At 45.0% G+C, this 22360-nt stretch overlaps 1 protein-coding gene across 11 annotated transcripts in view; it reads right to left on the reverse strand.

The window, feature by feature from the left end:
- Rbms3 (RNA binding motif single stranded interacting protein 3) overlaps window positions 1–22360 on the reverse strand; it is a 998257-nt gene that overhangs the window by 651419 nt on the left and 324478 nt on the right. For 6 of the 11 annotated variants that reach the window (XM_051140220.1, XM_051140216.1, XM_051140223.1 and 3 more), the window contains exon 1: window positions 12303–12619. The exons of the other annotated variants lie outside the window; for them this stretch is intronic. In XM_051140220.1, coding sequence (XP_050996177.1) covers window positions 12303–12377 — 75 coding nt within the window. In that variant the 5' untranslated portion in view covers window positions 12378–12619. Of the gene's footprint in view, window positions 1–12302; window positions 12620–22360 lie in introns of those variants that run through there. 11 annotated transcript variants of the gene reach the window in all.

The following is a 22360-nucleotide window of genomic DNA, read 5'->3' on the forward strand; positions in this document are numbered from 1 at the left end:
GTAAATTTACCAAACTCTCTCTGCAGCACACCATAAACCAAAACAGACCATAAACTGTCCGGACCAGCATTTATTGCTCTCCCCACCAAACACCGAAAACTTCAGCTCCATGACTCCTCCACATATGTCAGGTTTTGCCTCAAGATGGCCTCCTACTTGTAAAAGGCCTTTCTCTTGCCAAGAAGCTCTTCTTTACTGCTTTTGGAAAGGAAAATAGTTATGGACTCCCAGAAAAGTCCAAGTAGCCAGAGACCCGGTGCTCTTCCCCTTCGAACTTCCCAGGTCCTCTTGGCTTGGTTTCCCATGAGCCACGCATGAAGGAAAAGCTACTAAAAGGTTCAACTCTTGTGATAGGCAGCCATGTGACAAAGTGCAGATTCGTGTTATGAAATCATGAGGGGTTAATTAGGATGAATCAATCAGTAGGAGCCTGGAAAGATGCTATCAAGAGTAACAGAGGGAAGAGGGCAGATACATAACCTTTATGACACGCTGACAGTGTGTCTCAAAGCATGAGAAAATGTGATTCCTGTGATGGAAGTGAAAAATATCAGTCCCTGTCAGTTTGGTGAGAGCCACCTGTGTGTGCCACCCACAGGCTGGAGGGAACAGATTCACAACTCCCTAGGAATGCTTTGCCCCTCTCTGTTTCTGTCACCATTCAGCTACAGAGAAAGCAAGAGGCACCAAAACAGGCAATAACTGTTTTAGGAGAGTATGATTTGCATTGTATGTATGGAAGAGATTATAAAAAATGATTCATTGACCATGCACAGGAAGATCTGGGTGCAGCTAAACATCCTGTCTAAAAGAGCAGCTGTGAGCCTACAAGACAGGTCAGCAGGTAAAAACATTATCCCACAAGACTGATTGCCTGAGTTGGGTGCTGGGAACCCAGAGTTGGGTGGGAGGAGAGAACACACCCTTGAAAGTTATGCTCTGACGTGAACCTGGCATAGCACCCTACTCCAGCACACACACACACACACACACACACACACACACACACACACACACACACACAAAATAATAATATAATACATGTTTTTAAGTTAAAACTCCAACTCAGGTGTTGTGGTTTGAGATCTGAATACATGCTCCCCAACTGGTGGCCCTGTTTGGAAAAGTATGGGACCTTTAAGAGGTGGAGCCTCACTGGAGGAAGTAGCTCAGTAGGGGGTGGGCCTTCAAGTTTTATAGCCAGACTCCATTTCCTGTCCCCTTGAAATATGGGCTGTCTACCGTTGTGTAGGCGATTGCTAGGTTCATTCCCCACCACTAACAAAGAATTGAAGAACAAGAAAAGACAGCAGCAAGCTGCACAGAAGGAGAAAAACAAACAAACAAACAAACAAACAAACAAAAAAAAATCCAGCTTTGTCCATTGTGGGAACAGAGCGCATCCACTGGGGTGACAGCAGCCACAGGCTCCGGTATTCTATAGGGCCCCCTGGGGCTTCTCTTTTCCCTTATTGATCCTGTCTATATTTCTACCACCAAGGCTTCCTTGAAGTGTCTTCCAGGAAGAAGAGCCTGCCTGCCGTCTCAGCGAGCCTGCATTTGCTTTTCTCCTCTACGTGCATCCCTCTAATCCTCCTTCACTCTCTCTCAGTCCTGGATGTGACACGGCCAATCATAGGATCCTAGAGTCATGCTTTTCTGGCTATGTTGGACTGTATCTCTTCTTCAACTGTGAGGTGAGACAGGGCAAACACATTTTTCCCCTTTTATTAGGTGTTATGCCACAGCAATGAGAAAAGTAGCTATAGTGTATGTAGGGGCAATTGCGGAAGAACTTTCCCACTACGAGTAAGGGAAAAAGTGAAATATATAGGTTTGAGCATATTTACGGCGCTAGAGAGAGGAAAGAAGGAAAGAAAGAAAGAAAGAAAGAAAGAAAGAAAGAAAGAAAGAAAGAAAGAAAGAAAGAAAGAAAATAGAGGGGGAAGAGGAAGATAGAAAAGAGAAAGATTAAAGAAGAGAGAAAGAAAAAAATAAGAAAGGGGAGGGATGGAGGGAAAAAGGAGGGACAAAGGGAGAAAATCGTCACCTGACTAAATGGGATGGAATGGCCACATCTCACTGAGGTTTTAATAATTTTACAGCATTGAGACACATGCTGAAAGTGAGGGGGGCAGGGTGGTAATGTACACACCTAGAGTCCCATCATTCCACCACAGGAGCCCGAGGCAGGAAGACTGTGAGCTGGTATAGAGCCAGACCCTCTCCCTATTGCTAAAACAGAAAGCAATGAAGATCTACAAAAACCAGAAGGAAGCATCATCGCAGAAGCAGCATCGGATCAGGTTCCCCAGGCGGCCTTGTCTACTCAGTGAAAGCAATGATGGGTCTAGATGAAATGTACAGACATGGGGACACATGATCTTTAGGAGGCATGTGGATTCTGCATGCCAAGCAAATTTCCCCCAAGGTGAAGAAACCATGGAAACTGTTGGAACTGAAGCAACTGGCAATTCTGACACGTGAAAAAAAACAAAGCAAAACTCTATTTTGAGAAGACTCTTTAAAAAAAAAAATCACCCAATAGAAAAAGCATCACACAATGAATTTGATGAAGCTGGCACTGAGACCTGGACCTTCCAGGTCTTTCTAGCTGCTACAGGTCAATCCAATGTGTCCACTCTCAAGATTGGTCAGCCAAAGACTGTCAAGGAGATTTCCCAAAATGCTGTGCTGTTTCACCATGTGTGTCTCATACAGAGACCTCTTGAAAGCCCAAAGGCCACAACAAATAGAAGCCAAGGCCACCCACCGAAATACTCTCTCTCTCTCTCTCTCTCTACACACACACACACACACACACACACACACACACACACACACACACACACACCATCCAAAACTCCTAAAATGGAACTATATAGCAAGCATAGACCTTGGTTCGTTCTGTTTATCGTTGCATTTAGTCTGATAATCTTAGAGCCCCAAAACAATTGGCATCTAACTATTTTCCTAACTTTACAAGAATGCTGTATTCAAAAGGGGGAGCTAAACTTAACAAGACTGCATAAACCAGACAGGTTTGTTTGTGGTCAAAGTGTTTAGGAAGTAAAAGGGCCAAAACCTCTTTCAATGATGAAAGCATATTATTAGAATGTTCCTCTCAAAATTTCATAGTTTATATTTAAAATACAATATTCTAAAGCTAAGATGGAACCAAAAACTGGTATGCTTAGCATCACAAAAGACCCCAGGGGCCAAAAGTCCAAAACAAAATCAACAGTGGGATTGCCACAATTCTCAAAAGAGCAAGCTTCTAATCCAAGAAGGCGTGTTTTTCTCATTCTAAAGAAGAAGTTTGATACCAGAAATTCATAATTATATCATATGGAGTCTTGTAAGATCTGGTTTTCTGAAAACTGTCTTTTGATATTCTCAATAAATATGGAGGTAAATTGAACTGTCAGCAAATGATATGCCGCAAAGCAGCCCAGACATCTTACTCACTCCTCCAAGTTCATCTACTCAAAACTATTGGATGGTTGAAAAGGGAGTCTGATCAAGTGGAAACACATTGGCTCTAAGTCACATTCAGGATACTATTGTCTACTTGTGTGCTGGGTAAATTTTCAAGATGTGACATGGGAGTTTACATGCATAAGCAGTATCGTCAAATATGACTTATCAACATGAAAAAAAATCACTTAAGATGTTTCCTCTGGTTTTTAAAAATCATGTACTCACCGTCATGTTTCCCATTTCTTCCTCGCTGAATTTTCCTCAGGCAGCAAAACTGATTTTGCCAAGTAGACTACAAATTGTCAATATAAAATAGTAAGATGGAAGCTGGAGATAGCTCAGGGGTTAAGAGCACACTGCCTGCTCTTGCAGAGGACCCAGGTTCAGTTCCCAGCACCCTTATGGCAGCTCGCAGCCTTCTGTAACTCCAGTTCTCTATGAATGCTTGTCTTGTGTGCAGACTCATTCCAGGTCACACATATTTGCACAAATAAAGATAGATACATTTTTAAGAAATAGGAAGATGGCACTTCAAGAGTCCTCACTGCACTCTGCAGATGATCTAACTCCGCTGTGGAAATAGTCAGCGCAAGTAAGTTAAGCAACGCATAGTTCACAGCAAGGGAAGCTTCAAATCCTTTTTCTACTGGGCACAGTTGCAGGATGTCTGGTTGGTATGTACAAGCCCAGGTGTGTGCACACCACAGGACCTGAGGGGAGGTAGGTTAGAGCACAACTTTGGGGGCTCATTTGCCTCCTGCCACTGTGGGACCTGGCCACTAAACCCAGGTAGCCAGGTTTAAAACCTTGCATCACTCTTCTACGCCCTGAGCCATCCTGCCAGCCCTAGTGGCAAGGTCTTAATTCTGAACTGTGAAAGGAAATTTAACTCTAGCAGGTGGATAAAGTAGGACGTGGACCGAAGCAATGGCCTTCTTCCCCTAATGCTGTGTTTCCTTCCTCCTGCTCCAAATGTAAACACGCAATCATTAAAAATAATAATAATAATAGTTCATGTGCTAAATCATGCGAAAGCAACACATGGCTGCCAAAGATTAAATGGAAAATTATTTATAAGGCGTCAATATATAATATTTTTGTCTTATTAATTCAGCTCAGTGGAGTGCTGGGGAAAGAATGGTCTCCAGTAAGAAAAAGAAAGACAAGACTCAGCTGTCTACAGAAAGGATTCTCGAATGTTACTCACTAGGTTGACATGCCTTTGAGGTGTTACTGGTTTTCCCCTATAATGTCAAGTTCTAAGTAACTATAGTATTTTGTTCTCATTTCCAAGGCTCCTATTCTTAGACTCAGGAATTTGCACATTTTGAAAACCCCATTCAAAATACAATTTCATGTACCAACGGTTGTTTCTACGTTCACTTTAGTTCCCATACCTATTTATGAATGAAGAGCACTTAACATTTTCCCCAGCAGTCCAGCTTTCTTTCCAAACTTGCACATACCCATGTGCTCCTCTGCCATCTACAGAAAGGAAGCTATGGGAATGGAAGGCGACACTCTCACTGCCGAGCCTTGGATAAGCACCAGCTGGACCACTCAGAAGAGAAACCTGTCATAGAAACGATGAGATGACGCCTGTCGTTTTGTCCCACCTCCCTTCTCCCACTCCCAAGTGATGGAGGTGGTCCTCTCATTGTTTAGGATTCAGATGGGGGAGGTCACAGCTATACTTGCCAAGCCCCCAGAGTCTACAAAGAAGCATTTGACTGCTCTATAAGACGCATCATAGAACCATACAAAAACTCACGATAACCGCCAACTACAGGTCACCTCCCAGTGCCAACAGGGCAGCAAAGAAGACCCAGCTGCCTCCAAAGAGGATTCCCAAATGTTAAAGCGGGCAGCGGGCAGGGAGAACAAAGCTGATCAACAAGCCAGAGCCCCAGCAGATGGACCAGAGGATGCTGAACTGAAAAAGAACCTACATCGCATTGAAATCCACTCTCTTCATGCCTGGTATGTGTAAGAGATCCAAATATCAAACTACAAGGTTATATTAATATATCTGATTCTGAAGAGTATGCATTTAATGATTAATAAACATGAAGGAAAAATAAGCAAAAACAAAAACAAAAAAAAAGCTGTATACAAATTCTCTGCCAATATCAACTTGAAAGAAAACTTAAAAGGAAGCAAAAGTCAGCTCACCTCTGAACCACTCTTCTCTTTTTTTCATTCTTTTTTGAATGTCTAAAATCTAAACTCTGAAACCAAATAGGCAATTCTATAGACACTGTCAAGTCCCTAAAAAACACTAACAATCATCTTACGTTTATTTATTATAGTTTATTATGTATTACTTACTATAGACTGTAGATTATTTTTATTATTATTTGTGTGTGTGTGTGTGTGTGTGTGTGTGTGTGTGTGTGTGTGCATGCGCCTGTGTGTATTTCATGTGTGAGACTCTAGGTGTGACTGCGGAGGTCAGCGGACAACCCTGGATGCCCATCTTTACCTTCTGCCTCTTTTGAGACTGGGTCTCCTTGCCATAGTGCCGCTTAGGCTGGCTGGGCTGCAAGCTCCTGGAGTCTCCCACATAGGACACTCACACAGTCAGCCTCCTCATGGGTCTGGGGATCTGAAGGTGGATCCTCAGGCTTGAAGAGTAAGTGCTTTACCCACTGAGCCATCTCCCCAGGCTGGTGGGTTAGCATTAATCCTATAGATATGTGATCCCTAGGGAACTAACATTACCCCAAATACCACAAAGAACCCACAGAACCCAGACATTTATCGACAATATCACCTTACAGAAACAGAGGCAAATCACATGGCCTTGTATGTCACTTCATCCTCTGGTGTCATTGACATCCTCAAGGGGAATGCCATGGTCCTACAAAGCCATCCACTGCGATTCCCACTATCTTTCAAAACAAGGACACTGTTTCCCTATTTGTTATCTCTAAAGTGGGGAAGCCAATGATATGCCAATGTTTTCTTTAGAAGTACATGCCCTGAAGATTTTCTAACAAGAATTCCAAAGATTAAAGTATCAAAGGAATAAATTAGAAGAAAGATATGAAAATATTACTGATAACATCAAGAAAGAATGTGAAGTTTGCTTTTGAATTTGTGTTTTGAGGGTCATTCCGAGATTCGCTTTTGCATGTCTGTCAGCCCCATTAAGTAGGTGTGCGTCTTCTAATTAATGTCCCGCATAGGGCACACACATGCATATTTTTTAAAACAATTGTTAATATCCATCTGCTTCCATTTCCAGAAAATATATTTTTAAAGCACAGCCAAAACAGTTCTATGTTTTCCCACTACAGTGAAAAATAGTAACGCACATCCTGAAGACACATCCCTACACATGGGCGCATTCCTGGTGGCTCTCTCCTCAGCCCATCTGCACTCTGGCTTCCCAACAGCTATAGCATAAAAGTGCCTCTTCTCTCATGCTTCGGATATTACACCAGTTAATCACATACAGCTGTGGTGTGTGAGCCTGTTACAAGACAATTTCAAAGTACTACTTGAAGCCAATCGCGGACAAACACCCACCATTTACTCTGAATAAAAAGTTTGACATTAAAAAAAAAAAAAAGTTTCTTTTGAAAGAAAAGACGGATGGGCTTCGAATCTGCCAGGAACACCATCACAAGTGAACCCCTATCCGTCAAAAGTACTGATAGCGTCATAGGGGACTTGTGCAAATCACAGTAGTGCAAAGATAAGCCTTCCGGAATTTCTGAAGCCAAAGGGACCCCAGATGAACTTGCTGCACACATACACACACCCTTTCCCTCTTTTGTGCCCCTCCCTGCAAAGCGTCCCTGTCCCCAGCTCCCAAACATGTCAAAGACCTTCTATTGTGTAATTCTGTTATTTCTTTTGTAAACGGGGAGAAAATGAAAGGAAAATGCCCCAGGAAGTACCGTTAAAGAAATGTAGGTAGTGCTTTCTCTAAGTTCTGATTCCAGAGAAAACAGGAAGTTTCTGAGCAATCTGACCTCTGCTTAAGAAGACATTGTAGGAGATAAAACCACATTCTAGACAAGAGAGCAACCCACCCTGCCACCCCACCCCCCGCACAGGCTGCTCCCCCATCCACTGAGCCTAAAGACCTGCAGGAGTGAAGAACTCAATGCAGAGGGCAGCCCCTTGTAGCTGTGTTTTCTCTTACTTAAAACAAATTAACATTCTGCACACTTGAAAATAAGGCAAACAAGAGTTATCACATTCTCATGGTATCCCGACATCCCAACTGCCGAGCAAAGGCAAATATGCGGAATGGTATCTAAATATCCCATGGTTGCAAGATTGCTGTCGTTTGTTTGTTTGTTTTAAATAAAAGAACGGTTTTGTATGTTTCAAGCTTTCAAAGGAAAACAGAACCTGGGAGTTTTCAGGGCTGTTTTCCAACACCTGGCAGGTTACCAAGACTAGCTATCAGTGCAAAGACCGGGCAGGACGCACTAAGAAATCCCAGCCGGCCTCCCTCCTGAAGGATTGCGGTCCAGTGCCTGCATGACAACTGTGTGAGGGGTGACTGTGCTTTTGAAGAATTTGAATGTCCACAGATTCAAAAGTACCCTTTGCCCTCTAGAAGCCCCTTTCTTTCTTGCCAACCCCTCGTCCTTCCTTTTTCAAATATATTCTCTTTTGCCCCTGCTAGACTCTCAGTGGGTGGCGGCCGGCTGGGCTGCAAATGGTGGTGGTGGTTCAAGCTGAAATCAGTGCAAAGTGGGTGAGACCCATTTCTGATATGGCACCAGGAAAGGCTTCAAATGTCATCTAAGTGCCAGCAGCCAGGGGAGCACAGGAGGGGCCTATTAGTCTGAACCCCTCCTTCAAGATTTTCTGGGGAAACTAAGTGGACAGATGGGGAACACGGTTCTGATTACTGGCCTGGTAGAGGAAGCCTATGAGCCCTGAAGGTCACAAAACAAGCAAGAAAGGAGACACCTGCTGGGGGCTCTTTCTGAAGTTTGAGGATCATGACTAAAGTTTCCCAAATATCATATATAAGAGAAATATCTATTTCTCAACCCCAGTACTCAGGAATGCCAGTTCACCAATCTGTGAACAAGCACAGCAACCTTTCCTAGCTTCCCTCTTTCTACTAGTTTGCTGTCTGTTTGGTGTTTTATTGTTCTAGTTTTTAAGAAACACTGTCCCCCCCCAACTCAAAGTGCCTGGGAGTCACAGTAAAATGTACCTGGAGTCTCAGACCCCAACACTAACAGTGAATTTTCTGAATTCTTGAAGGCTGTGTGCTTGCAAAAGTCAACTGTGATTTTTGTGTTTGCCAGTAAGATAGTGCAACCGTTTCCAGATTTCTCTTCTCCGGAGCTGTGCATTGCGCTCCACACCATCCCAAGTAGCAGTTTACTATGAAAAACTTAAAAAAAAACAAAAAAAAAAAAAAACAAGCCACGTCACTTGCTTAAATGTTATAGCCTGCCATTACGTTTTTTACATACTGCTGTGAACAAAAGCAGGGCCTCTCCTTAAGGTCGTCTTCTCTAGCAAGAAAACACAAACAACCAACCAGAAAACCTCTCAGTCTGAAAAACAGAACCAGAGCATTTAGAGGCAAGAGCAAAGAACAGCTGCACTGCTACAAGTTATAGCCACAGCCAAGTGCCGAGTGTTCACGCCACTTGAGCCGTGGTACTTCATACACTCGGTGCCATTTAAGAGTTAACATATTATTTAGGCTACATGTATGCTTTGTCTCCCATAAAGCGTTTTAAGCCTCTGGAAAATTATTCTAGAAGATGAAACAGAAATAGCCAATTTCTATTTTTGTTTTATTAAACAAAGTAGGAAGTTAGGTTCTCACATAATGGGGAAAAACAAGAAGAAAGAAAGCGGGAAAATGTCAACATCTCCCTAAACTACAACAGCATTTGAGGAAATGGAAGATCTGTGCTTCGATTTTTTAGAAAATTAGTTTCATGTTGTTTTCGCACAAGAAATTAGAACTTGTGTCTAGCGTTTCTTTAAATATGAAGCCAGAGCCCAGGGTTTTGTTTTTGTTTGCCTTACATTTTCTGAAAAGTATACAAACGTTGTTATTGATTCTTTAAAAATACGAGCTTCCCCCCTCCCCTACCCTCCCCCTCATTCTCTCCTTTCCTCTCCCCCCCCCCACACCTCTTGTATATTAGGAAGGAAAAACACTTAACTTTAGGCAACCCTTTAAGGTCTGATGCCCCTGAGAAGCAATTTTGATCAACCGTAGGATTTTATTTTTATCAAAAATAAGAATTATTTATATGTGACCGTGGTTCCCATCAGCCATGACAATAAGCTTGAGTCCAACTAGACAGTGAGACCACAGCCGTGGATTTCCGTGGATTCCGTCTAGCCTCATCAAATAAATATAAACACAGCACCCTTCCTTTTAAGTGACTATGAATTCTGCTCTGAGATAGGTGTGTGTGAAAAGGGCGAAGGTCAGGCAGAAACCGTGCTCTAGTGCCCTCCGCGCTTCTGGCCTTGCTCCCTTGGTGTATGTGCACTAACTCAGAAGTTAGAAAGTCCCACAGGCTCAGATAGAAGTACACACTGATACTCATCTGATCCAACATTTCACATCTTCGGCTTCCTGGGATGTCATTAATGTCTGCAATTCCAGGGGCACCAAAACAATCCGTGACAACTACACTGCCATGCTGAAATGCTACAATGATCAATGCGAGCAATACAAGCTACCGGGAAAGCCTAAATAGCTGATCTTACATTCCCCCTGGTCCTGATGTGATTACCCAAATATCAGCTTAGGGTGCCTAATGGGGCTAACTTCTTTAAAATGTTCCAGACACTGATGGCTTTGGCTGGCTGGAAAGTAACAAGACGCAGAGACACTGCCAGGGTCCATGGGGCACTAAAGCCATACAGGACTCCAAACAGACTTAAAAAAAAAAAAAACCTCTCTCAGTTTTCTCCAGGTTCCACTCTTCTCATCACTACTGTACTCTTTCTTCACCCCCACTTCTCTCTGTCTGCCCTCTCTCCCTCCTTCCTCCCTTCCCTCCCTCCCTCCCTCCCTCTCCTAGGGTGGCTCACCCAGCACCCTGTATCTTTAACTCTACACAGCATCCATTATTTCCTGCTCATAAATAGGTTAAAAGCAATCTAGGAGAAAAACAAAACAAAACCCCAACTATTTCACTCACTTCAATCAAAAGTTTCTCTTGCGGTTGTGTACAGCTCTAGAAAACCAGAACAGCACAAAGCATGATTTGGGAAACATTTGGAAAAATTTAGCCAAATGAGTAAAAGGCTTAGAATGTTTCAGGCAACCCTTTAACTTGTTGTTTTTGTTTCTTTGGGGCGGGGGGGGGAGAAACACCACTGTGAATATTCTTTTTCTTTTTGAAACTTGGCTGACCGTTTCTCTAAAGGAATACTAGGCAGCATTCTTCATCAAGTTGCCCAAAGAGTTAAAACTCAGGGCACAGGCAGGGCAGGAGGGCTGGTCTGTGTAAGCAGCACAGCCCAAACTAAGGGGCATAAAGGCAAAAGGCAATGTTGTGAGTCGACCTTGGAGGGGCAGGGAAGAGCATAGGAGCAATCCGGGGACGGGGGGGGGGGGGGGGGGGGAATGGAAAGAAAAAGGAAAAAGAAACACCAGCTTTGAATGCAATCTTGAGAGGCTGTGTCCACGTTGGTTATCAAATGGGCATTGACAGATGAGACGGAATAAGTGGCAGATAACCTTAGCATGAATTAACCAAACCCTGATCATGCCAGGAAGCCCAGTGACAGCACATATTCCTCGGGTATGCCTTGCTTGCTCGTGCATGTGTAGTTACTAAGAAGATGGAGAGGTAGGGTTAATGCAGTATGAAATTAGACTACCCATATACTTGAGGTGATTACTGCACAAACAGTGTACCCCGTCTCCATATCAAGCCCAATCGAATTGACAAGTTGGAGCATTGATTTCTCACCTAACCATCTTTCACGTTTTAACTGCAGGATAAAAGTTGAGGGTGGGCACTGCCCCCTGCTCAGCTTTGTGGACTTGCCTCTGGGCCCCTAATGATCACTTACGCACATGCTCACACAAAGCCCAAAGTCTTTAACCAATTCAAGTCCAATTATTATCAGTTATATTCCATGCCTGTTACAGACCCAGACTTCCTGGGGGGGGGGTGGGGTGTAGCTAAAGGGGGTAGGGGTGGGAGCCAGGCCAAAAGTAAAGACCCTAAGCTCTTAGCCTGTAGCATCTCAGTTATCCTCTATATAAAATTAAGACAGGCAAAGAAGAAGAAAAAAAAGATACACTCAACAAACTCTGGAAGACTTTGCTGGGTGCCCTGACACCTCCCCGTGCCCTTCGTTCATGCTGTACTAGGCCACGAAAAGTTTGAGTGCCCCCCCCCCCACCTCGGAGTGTTTTCTGTAAGGAAGGAGGAAAGCAGAGGGGAGGCTACCCAAATCTTTGAGATTCATACACAAAGAAAGGCTCACTCGAAAAGCTCCCCTGAAATGGTATTCTAGTCCCTGAGAACCTTGCTGGGACCTCGTTTCTAAAAAATCCCTGCTCACCTGCAAAAGACTTTAACAGTCTCTCGCTAGCATTTCTGCCGCTAAATAACAAAAGAACACTCCATTGAAAGTGCCTGGTCTTTAAAGGGAAAGCTCCACTCCCGAGCTTCCTTTCCCTTCTCCCTCTGCCTTGTTAACTCCATTCATACGGTTAGTAATTTGAAAGAGGTACTCGGAGGGGATGCCCCCCCCCGGGGGGCCGAGGGTGAGGGAAGAAGGGTCCACTTGCCATGCCCCTGAGGAGCGCCAGACACCACGCTGCCTTCCGAAGCCCGCGGGTCCAGCCATACCTTGGTTTGGAGGTACTGAGGACAGTAGTACGTGTACTGAGGGTACATTTGTGGCTGATCCAGGCGTTTGCCCATGTAGCTGGGAGCTTTATCTCCGAGGCAGGAAACTGAATAGCAGGGTATATGATGCCCCAGGCGAGCTTCTTCTTCTTTCTCTTAACCCACTGTCCTCAGCAGTCTGGGTGACTGCCGACGCTTCTGAGACTCCACCGCTCTCTTGTTCCAACACCGTAAGGAATTTAAAACAACCAAAAAAACAAAGCAAAGCGAAACAAAAGAACCAAAAGAAAAGAGAGAGGAAAAAGAAAAACAGAAAGAAAAAAAGAAAGAAAAAGCAGACGGGGGAGGGGGGTTGAGATCCGTAGAGGAAACCCCCAGACAGCTTCCTCAGTTCTTGCCTGCCTGGTTCCTCCCAGCTGCCCGGTCCAGTCCAGGTGAAGCAGTTTGCTCTGTTAACCAGCCTGTCTCTAGTGGTGTCAATCGCAGGCGCTTGTAAAGGCGAAGAAGGAGAAAAAAAAAAAAAAAAAAAAAAAAAAAAGAAAGAAAGAAAGAAAGAAAGAAAAAAAATCCTTTAGCACAACTCGGAATCCTTGCACTACAGCTTTCGGTCTCTCGTGTGTCTCTTTCCCACCATGGAAAAAGAAATTTTAATAAAAGGAAAAAGAAACAATGAGCAAAAAGAAAAAATAAAGAAGAGAAAGGAAAAAACTAGGGGAAAAAAAAAGAAAAAGAAAAAAAATAAAGAAAAGAAAAAGAAACCCTTGCAGGCTTAGTTGCTGCTGCCTGCTTCCCAGAGTGACATGGTGTGTTCCGGCTGGCCTTGCCCCTCTCATTCACTTCCCCCCCTTCCAGCCAGTGGGTGGAACTGAGAGAGGCTCTCCAGGGAGCCGCGCACACAGTCCAGAAGGCTGCAGTATTTCCTCCGAAGGGGAAAAAAAGAAGAACAAGAAGAAGAAAGAGAAAGAAAGAAACAGCCTGCTGCCACCCCTCCGCTAGCTATCTGGAATAACAGAGTGAGCGAGCAAGTGAGCGGCGTCTGCAGCGGAGCCACGGTGGAACCGAACCCCAGGCTTCCTGTGCAGTGCCTGGGTGGGGCATGGCCCATCCCTCCCTGCCCTGCACCGACTGGGGCTCCCAGGCTCCCAAGCTGCCATCTCCTCTTCAACCGCCAAGTTCCCAGAGGTGAGGCATGGCATTGCTGAACAAAACAGACCCTGCAAGGGAGTAAGGAGGGAAGGAGAAATGTGTGCATGTGCCTGTGTGTGTGCGTGCGTGTGTGTGTGTGTGTGTGTGTGTGTGTTTGTATTCACCTTTTTAGTTAAGTGGGGAGAAAAGTGTGTTCAAGGCTTTTTCAAAATCGGTTACCATATTAAAATCAAGATGAACCCAGGACCTGAAGATGAAACCTATGTCTTGCCTTCTAGGGGACAAGGAGAACATGCTCAAGAGCAAACCGAGAAAAAGTGGGAGTTCTTAGTTGGGCACTTCTTGGGGAAGCCAAGTCCCATGTCAACAAGGGGGTGGACTTAAGTATCAGAAATAATTGTTTCATGGCTTTATGTATCTATTAAAAATAAAACCAAAGTGATCTCCAGGTTTATTCACTTATTGGAGAATAAAATAGCTCCCTTCCCCCCCATGCTTTCATGGCTTTATAAACATTGCAAAAAATAATTGAACAAAAAACTCATAATTACTTGCCAGAGTTTTTCCCCACCAATAATAATATTCTGGCATGTCTCTCAGCTGCTACCTTATAATACAGTTTGTTTCTCAGAAGATATATTTCCTTAAAGGGTCTCTCTGCAAGGCGGCGGCGAGGCTAAAATTAGCTGTGCCAGCTGTGTTTTGCTGGGAGTGCTCACGCATGCCCGGAGCGTGGGCAGCCAGCTTCTGTGCTCTCCACTCTCCCAAGGCGGCTGAGCACTCCAGCCATCCTCTCAGATAAAAAGACTCCAGGCACACAGGGACGGAGACTCGAAATGCAATGCAATATACAGGATGTTATTCCTGGATAAGTTCAGCCACTCCTGGGGTAACAGCCTGGGTGCTTTCCCCCACCCCCCCCCACCCCATGTGTGTGTGTGTGTGTGTGTGTGTGTGTATGTGTGTGTGTGTGTCTGTCTGTCTGTCTGTCTGTCTCTTTTCTTATCTTTTTTTTAAAGACAAAGTCTCAGGTACCCTAAGCTGTTCTTGAACTGGATAAGTAGCAGAATGACTTTGGACTTCTGATCCTCCTGCCTCCAGCTCCCCAGTGCTGACATTGCAGGCATGGATTAATGAACTAGGTTTATGTGAGCACTGGGGAGGGGGGTGTCGAACCCAGGACCCTCTGCAAGCACTCTACCAACAAAGCTACCTCCTGATGACAAAAATTTGAGGGCTGGGGAGCAGGCCCAGGAAACCTGAGGGCGGGCAGCATAATGGGGAAAACTAAGGCGGCTTCACTCGTGTGTTAAAGCAGGGATTCTGGACCTCAGTTACACCATCCATAAAATGGTGAAAGACATTACGATCCTGGCACAATATCGTTCCCAATTGCAAAGTCTTTTGGACATATCACCTTGCTCGATGAAGCCCAGAATCTAGAGAACAGACCATGTCAAGGCTCTGGGGGATCTCATTGGTCATTTCCTTCTGCTCAGAGCCAGACTGTAAATTCCACTCTTCTTCACTCTGAGTCCCACGGAGCTGTGATCACATCGGCAGTGTGAGCTCCCAAGCTCACACCTGGTTTCCCCTGTCAGCTCACCCTTCTCATGTCAGCCCGGGCATTCTCCCTAAAGCAGCTCTCCCTAACCCCTCACTTCCCAGGGTGTAGTTTGTTTGCCCTGAGAGAGGACTCACTGGGCTGCATTTCTCCCATGACCTTCTAAACTCAGAACAGCAGGCCACATCCTCCGCAGCCCTAATAACTCGCATGGAGTCAGACACAAGGCATTGCTCTGAGCATGCTTGGAGAACAGGACATTCCAAACACGGTGAACAGTTGTCCCTCAACTCATGGCATGCTTTTGGAGTATTTCATTCTTTAAGGGTGTCACAAAGACATTAGCTGGGCTCCTGGACTGAATAAAAAGGAGACAGTGAGCTGAGCATCTGTGTTCATCTTCTTCTGCCTCCCAGTTGTGGACATAGGGAGATTCCTTCTCCCACAGCGATGCCTTCCCTGCCCTGATGGACCCTCAAAGTGGGCACAAAATAAGTCCTTCATTCTTCAAGTTGCTTTTCTCAGCTCTTTTATTGCAACAAGAAGGGTCACTAAAATACTTGGTAAGGGCTCGATGTAGACAGCTAAGCTGCTAACTGGGTGATGCAGAGGCATTCCATCAAATCTTCTCACCTGAGAGTCAGAACCTCCTGCTTTAAGACACTGTCCCCCTGCAGGACCCACTGAGCATCTTCAGACTGGTGAGTGCAGCTTCCAAGACCCCGTTTAAGCACGGGCTTATTCTCCCAAGAACAACCCACTCTGGAGACTCCCTGAAGGAAACATTGTCTTACTTACAAAGTCTAAATAACTAACTCTCCATCAAAGCAGTACCCTCACTTATGTGCGAGGTCCTCAGCACGAGTGGATGCTATCAGCAGTTTCTACACAAATTGCTCCACTCCAAAATGCTATTCTATTTCATTGGATTATTGTAATGTTCTGGATGTCAGTGGTCATTAGCCTCAGATTCCTCATTGAACATGTAAGGCTTTCCTTAAGTAATGCAAAGTGGACTCCTAAGACTATAAAACCCATGTTGTCACTCACTCACACACACACACACACACACACACACATCTCTTAGACACACCGGTAGCTGGGGCCATTCAGGAGGCAAGCTACTCCTATCAGAATAATTTTTATAGCATTTGTGCCCTGATGAAATAATAGTCCTTTTTCCATTTAAGTGGTTAAGAGAAGGCAGGGTTTGAGTCACTTTCCAAATCTGTCTGCTACAGCCTGGCTGCCAAGCAATCAGCAAATCCTGGGGCATCAGAGGGCAGGGGTGTTCCCAGGCTCATGAGATGTTCAGCCTGGCAAAGAGGGCCCCAGTGAAGACAAGCTCGTGACTTCTAAAAAGAACCAGTGGCTGTTGCAGACACACCACACGGAGGGGGAGATGAACGTCAGAGGAGCAAAGAGAGATGCCCATGTTTGTCTTCAACCTATCAACCTAAAGGAAACTGGGTCCTCTTGGAGACTTCTTACCTTTTTATTATACGGACTGTGGTGGTTAAGTTTCATTGTCAGCCTGACAGCATTTAGGGTCACTGAGGACAGTTCTGTGTAGGTCTGTGACAGAATTTCTGGATTATGTTAATAGAAGTACAAAGGCCAACTCTAAATGTGATAATGCCATTCCATGAGATGGGATCTAGGACTGAGTCCAAAGACGTCTAGCTAAACACCAGTTCCCTCTCTCTCTCTCTCTCTTCTCTCTCTTCCCTCTCTCTCTCTCTCTCTCTCTCTCTCTCTCTCTTCTCTCTTCTCTCTCTCTCTCTCTCCCCCTCCCCCGCTCTCTCTCTCTGCTTCCTCACTACAAATACAATGTGGCCCAGGTGCCTCACGCTCTTGTGGCTCTGTCTTACCCTCCATGGTGGATCATACTCTCAAATCCTGATCCAAAATAAAACCTTCTTTCCTTCAAGTTGTTTTTTTTTTTTCAGATAGTTTGTCAAACCAACAAGAGAGGAAACAAATTACACAAACTTGGCCAAAAGAAATGACAGGAACAGCAAACAGAAAAAAAAACAGAAAGTCAAGGTAAAGGAAACCACTAACATATCATCAAGAAGGGCGTTCATGAAGTTTATTTTATTTTACAAGTGTGTGTGTGTGTGTGTGTGTGTTGTGTGTGTGTGTTTGTGCATGTGTGTCTGTCTGTGTGTGTGTGTCTGCGTGTGTCTGCGTCTCTGTGTATGTGTGTGTGTGTTTGTGTATGTGTGTGTGTCTGCGTGTGTCTGTGTGTCTGTGTGTATGTCTATGTGTGTGTCTATGTGTGTGTGTGTGTGTTTGTGTGTGTGTTTGTGTGTGTGTGTGTCTGTGGGGGGGAGTGTATGTGTGTGGGCGCATGTGTTCTCTTTTCTGCACACCCTGTTCTTTCTGCTACGGTTACCAAGGCTGGAGCTTCTTTGCACAACTGGATGCACCCAGGTCTGCTGACCAGCAATGGATGGGTCCACAGGAAGCCTAGTACCCATCCAAAGCTTCCAGCTGCTGGTGTCCACTGCTTGTTCCCTGGTGGACGTGTCTGCCAGTGTGATAAGAAGGACACGCTCCAGAAGGATGAGAACAGCAACTTTACAACACTGCCCAGAAGAACCGCTGACTGGTCATAAAGAAAATCAAACTGCCAGGCAGGTGAGATGGTCCTGAAGGCGAAGGTGCTTGCTGCCCATGCTGGTGACCTGAGTTCAATCCCCAGACTCACACTGCAGAAGGTGAGACCCACATTCTATGAGCTGTAACTCCCACACCTGTGTCATGGCACTGCCGCCCATAAACAAGTGCATGAAACTGTTGAAGACCGATAGCCATTACTACGGAATATTCCAGACTACCATGGTTAATGCACCTTTGTGTGGTTATATGATTTAGGCACATCGCTTGCTATTGCTCTTGTTTAAGCATTTCCCCAGCTCCACAGACATGAAATTCACTACCATATTCATTTTATATTCCCAAGAAGAAAAGTTCATGTGGATTAATGCACATGTTTATTAAATGAAGGAATGAGGAAGGAAAGGAGAAGAGGAAGTAGAAGATAGGAGGCAGATGAGGAGGAAGCAGATGAGGAGGAAGAGGAAACAGTAGAGGAACGTAGGATAGTAGAGGAAGTAGAGGATAGGAAGCAGATGAATAGGAAGCAGATGAGGAGGAAGCAGATGAGGAGGAAGAGGAAACAGTAGAGGAAGAGGAAGTAGAGGATAGGAAGCAGATGAATAGGAAGCAGAGGAGGAGAAAGCAGAGGAGGAAGAGGAGGAGGGAGAAGACAACAGAGATGGCAGGATATTCTTCCTAGTGAGAAACAGTTTTCTCAAAGAAATGTCAGCATTTTTTTTTTTTTTTTTTTTTTTTGAGTTTTCAGCTTCTGATTGCCAATAGCTAAACAGGTTTGGTCGATACTGCTAGATTTAATTTGGTTGGGTTGATTTTTAACCCAGGAGGGGAAAAGCCAGACTGACAGAAGTTCAGACTAAAAGAGTACCATGTGTAATTACAGATAAAATACAGGCTCTCTGGTAAATTTGAATTTCGGTAAATAGACCACACATTTTAAAATGTAAGTATTTCCTCAATATTACACCTGGTATGTCCCATGAACTGCTGGGACCATGTTTATAAAGATGACGCATTGCTTAGTTGAGATTTTGATTCAGCTGGGTACTTTGTGTTTTTATTTTCTCAGTCTGACATCCATACTCCTAACTGACCCACTGCCATGGAGACAGGCCTTGCAGGGGACAAAGATTTGGTAGAATATTTATCATGACAAGTAGCAATGGTGAGTTTTTCCCATTATCTTTACACTCAGACTGCCTAAACAGAGCACACCCCCAAGTTAATTTTTCCCTAAAGATTACAAAGCCACAGAGTGCCCCCAACACAAGTCGGAATGGCATTCCCAGAGGTGCACTGCCTGCTGGCTTTAAGCTGGCTATTTCCTCTTAGTATTAGAGAAATGCTGCTTTCTTTTCTTTTAAATTAGTTAATTAATTTACTCACTTTACGTCCTGATCATAGCCCTTCTCCTCCCAGTCCTACTCTCTCTTCCTCTCCTCCTAGGCCCCCATTCCTCAAAAAAGGGGGACTCCTCCACCCACTCACCCCAGCTCATGAAGTTGCATCAAGACTGAGCACATCCTCTGTTTTATCTTTCTTCACTGCAATAAAGCGCTTCCTGAAATGACTGTGTGCAAACCCCCATGCTTGACACTAGGAAGGTACCGATAAAGAACGAGGGAGATGGCTCATTTTGGTTTTGTCAAGTGCCCTATGCACAAGATGTAGGACAGGAGCTCACTTCCTAGAGTACATGTAATAGAAGCCAAGCCAGAGGAACCAGAGGAACTCACCTATAATTTCAGTGCTGGGGAGACAGAGACAGGTGGAACACCATGGCTCACCAGCGAGCCGGCTTAGCCATTTTTTCAAGTTCTGGAATAATGGGACCATATCTCAAAAAAAAAAAAAAAAATCCAGCATCTGAGTAATGAATATACACTTGTCAGCTACCTTCTACACACACACACACACACACACACTCCATATATAAACACACAGGAATGCACACATGCATACTTGCAGATACACCATGCACCTTCACACAAAGAGGAACATGGAACATGCACACATTAAGAAGGTTTAGTTAAGAGAGACTAAACCAAGGTACAAAAGAGAGGAGAGCATTAGCAGAGCTAAGTGACCTGTAAGGTGTGCCATGGACAAATGCTGAGTGGCAAAACTTGGCCAACCATGGCCAGCCAGCGTGAGGCTCAATCTTAGGACAACAGCAGCATCTTCATAACCTCAGGGCTTTTGTGCCTCAGTCACAGTGTTTGGTTTCCTGAAAGTTGGCTTTGCACATTGCATTTTTCCAGTCATTTTGATTGCCACTTATAACAATATCATCCAAAACCAACCTTAAGAAATTAAACACACCCCTTTCCCATAAATAGTCTGAAAAGTACAGGTCAGGAGTATGCACCATCTGTTAATTCCCTTCATTTCCATCAGCACACTTCTAAGGGAGAAAACAAGTGAGCTGATTTGTGTCCCGATTGCTACAGAAAGAATAAAGAGAGCCACAAAGCTCTGCCAAGGAAAACACGAAACGTCCGGCAGAGGAAAAGAATTCCTTCTCGTCTTTGCCTTGAGTCCCTGACTCACTCTTTTCTGTTCTTTACCCTGTGATCTGAAGCATCTTCCTGACCCCAGGGAAGATAGCTCAGCACTAAAATACAACAACAACAACAACAGCAGCAATACAAAAGCTTGTCAGACAGCACCTCGTCCTGAGGGGCTGGCTGTGCCGGGATGAGCTCTGGTAAAGCATCAGCTCTTCTCACACACAAAGCACAGGAGGTCACTACTTTATGACCACCGTACTGCACATATTGCACAGTGGTGTGCCATGCTCACTGCTAAACTAAGATGAACCTGCTCTCTGAGTGCTGTGTGAGTTACCTGGTAAGAGGAGGAACCCCAACATACCCAGTTACAAGACCCCCCAAAGAACTGACTGCGTTCATCTCTTTACAGAAAGAACCCAATCCCAAATGTTCTGCCTTTTACATAGAGCATCCCTTTCTGGGGTGTGTGTGTGCGTGCGTGCGTGCGTGCGTGCGTGCGTGCGTGCGTGCGTGTGTGTGTGTGTGTGTGTGTGTGTGCGCGCTCTTTCTCTTTCTCTCTCTCTCTCTCACACACACACACACTCGCCTGTGGACTTGTGGAGCTCATTGAGCCTTCTTCTGTGGCTCTCCACCATATTCCTTCGAGGCAAAGTCTCTCCTTGAACTTTGGCTGGCAGGCAGCAAGCCCCAGCAATCCTCTTGTCTCTTGCTTTCCAGTGCTGGAGTACTTGGCTTTTTCTGGGGGTCCTGGAGATCTGAACTGAGGTCCTCAGGCTTGTACAATGAGAACTCTCACTCACTTACTCAGGATGCCGTCTTCCAGAATCTCGCCGTGGATAAACACAGGGTCCTCCTGATGCCCTGGGCAGTGCCGTGCCGACAGCTCACTCCTGGCAGCCTCTATACCTGCCATTTTCATAAGAGGCTTCAGCACACTGAACCCTTCTCTTATTATATAGTCAGGAGACATAATTATTTCTTCTCCTTAAGGAACTTTGTGACCAAGAGTAACGAGAGAAAGACATAAACATGCTGACTATTTACTAGGACCCGTAAATGCTAAGAATGCAGACAAATAATGGTTACTTACAGAGCCGTTGTTGACCTATAGTGTCTCTGTTTTTAGCAATTTAACCTGGAAAAGCTTACCCACCTTGAGGAAGGTCATGGGGGGGGGGGACTGTCACACAGCACCTATTTCATTCTCTATTCAATGTTCGGTCTTCCAGAAAACCAGCAGCCCCATAAAAATGTGTACAAGGCCACCTGTTATATAGGGCTAGTAAAACTCAGAAGTAATTAGTCCAAGCTAAACTTCTAAACAACAGGAGCATGGCTTCCCCCAGTTTGTAGAGCTCTGGATTAATGTGAACTAATCGGGTCTCTATTTCCCTCTGTGAGAGATAAACTTTAGTACTCATAAAGTGTCAAGAAAGAAAGAAAAGGAAAGACATTAAGAAATTCAATAGCCTGATCAGTAAGGGCACAGTCTCTAATTCTCCAGTCGGAATTCAGGGAGATATGGCCCAGTGCGCACTCCCAACATGAGTTCGGAGCATGTACTCACTGACAGACTCTGCTCCTGATGGGAGGTCCCCTGGGAAGGTCTGACCCTGTACAATGGAGAAACTAGTGGGAAGCCTAAACCTCGTCATTTGCTGTCAGAGATGGGTAAAGGCTGACTCCGGGAATGGGGGCATGAGAGGTGAAGCAATGGGAAGGTTTGCTTCCTTCTGAGAGCCATGGCTGCATCCAGTGGGGTAAACTTTGCCTCATCCCTTCCAGCCCTGGCAAGTCAGGTTCCCTGCGCTCTGCCTTTCAAAGCAGAGAGGACCCCAAGGAGCCACCGTGACAAGTTTCTTTCTCTTGTAATGCCAAGTGAGACTCCTGAACAGCTTGTGTCTTTCTGTCTGGTGGGGAGGCAGGTTTTCAGGATGGCCTCTGGCAACCTCTTACAGGAAGAGCACTGGAACCTCCTTACTGCTCTTCCAGGAAGGAACCCAGGGATGTCACATCTCTTAAAGGCAGGACTTAGCCAGAGAGACATTTAGCCCAGAGAAGCCTCTCCCTAATTCCTCAGACAGGCTTGAAACACAGGTGTTTCCATTCCATAAAAGGAAAAATTATTAAAAAGAACTGTTGCCTGAGGGCAGGACCAAGTCCTGCCTGGTGGAGATGGGTGACTAGTATGAGCTGTAGGCCAATGTATAGGT

This window comes from Acomys russatus, chromosome 32, assembly GCF_903995435.1.
Source record: "Acomys russatus chromosome 32, mAcoRus1.1, whole genome shotgun sequence".
Classification (NCBI taxonomy): Eukaryota; Metazoa; Chordata; class Mammalia; order Rodentia; family Muridae; genus Acomys; species Acomys russatus.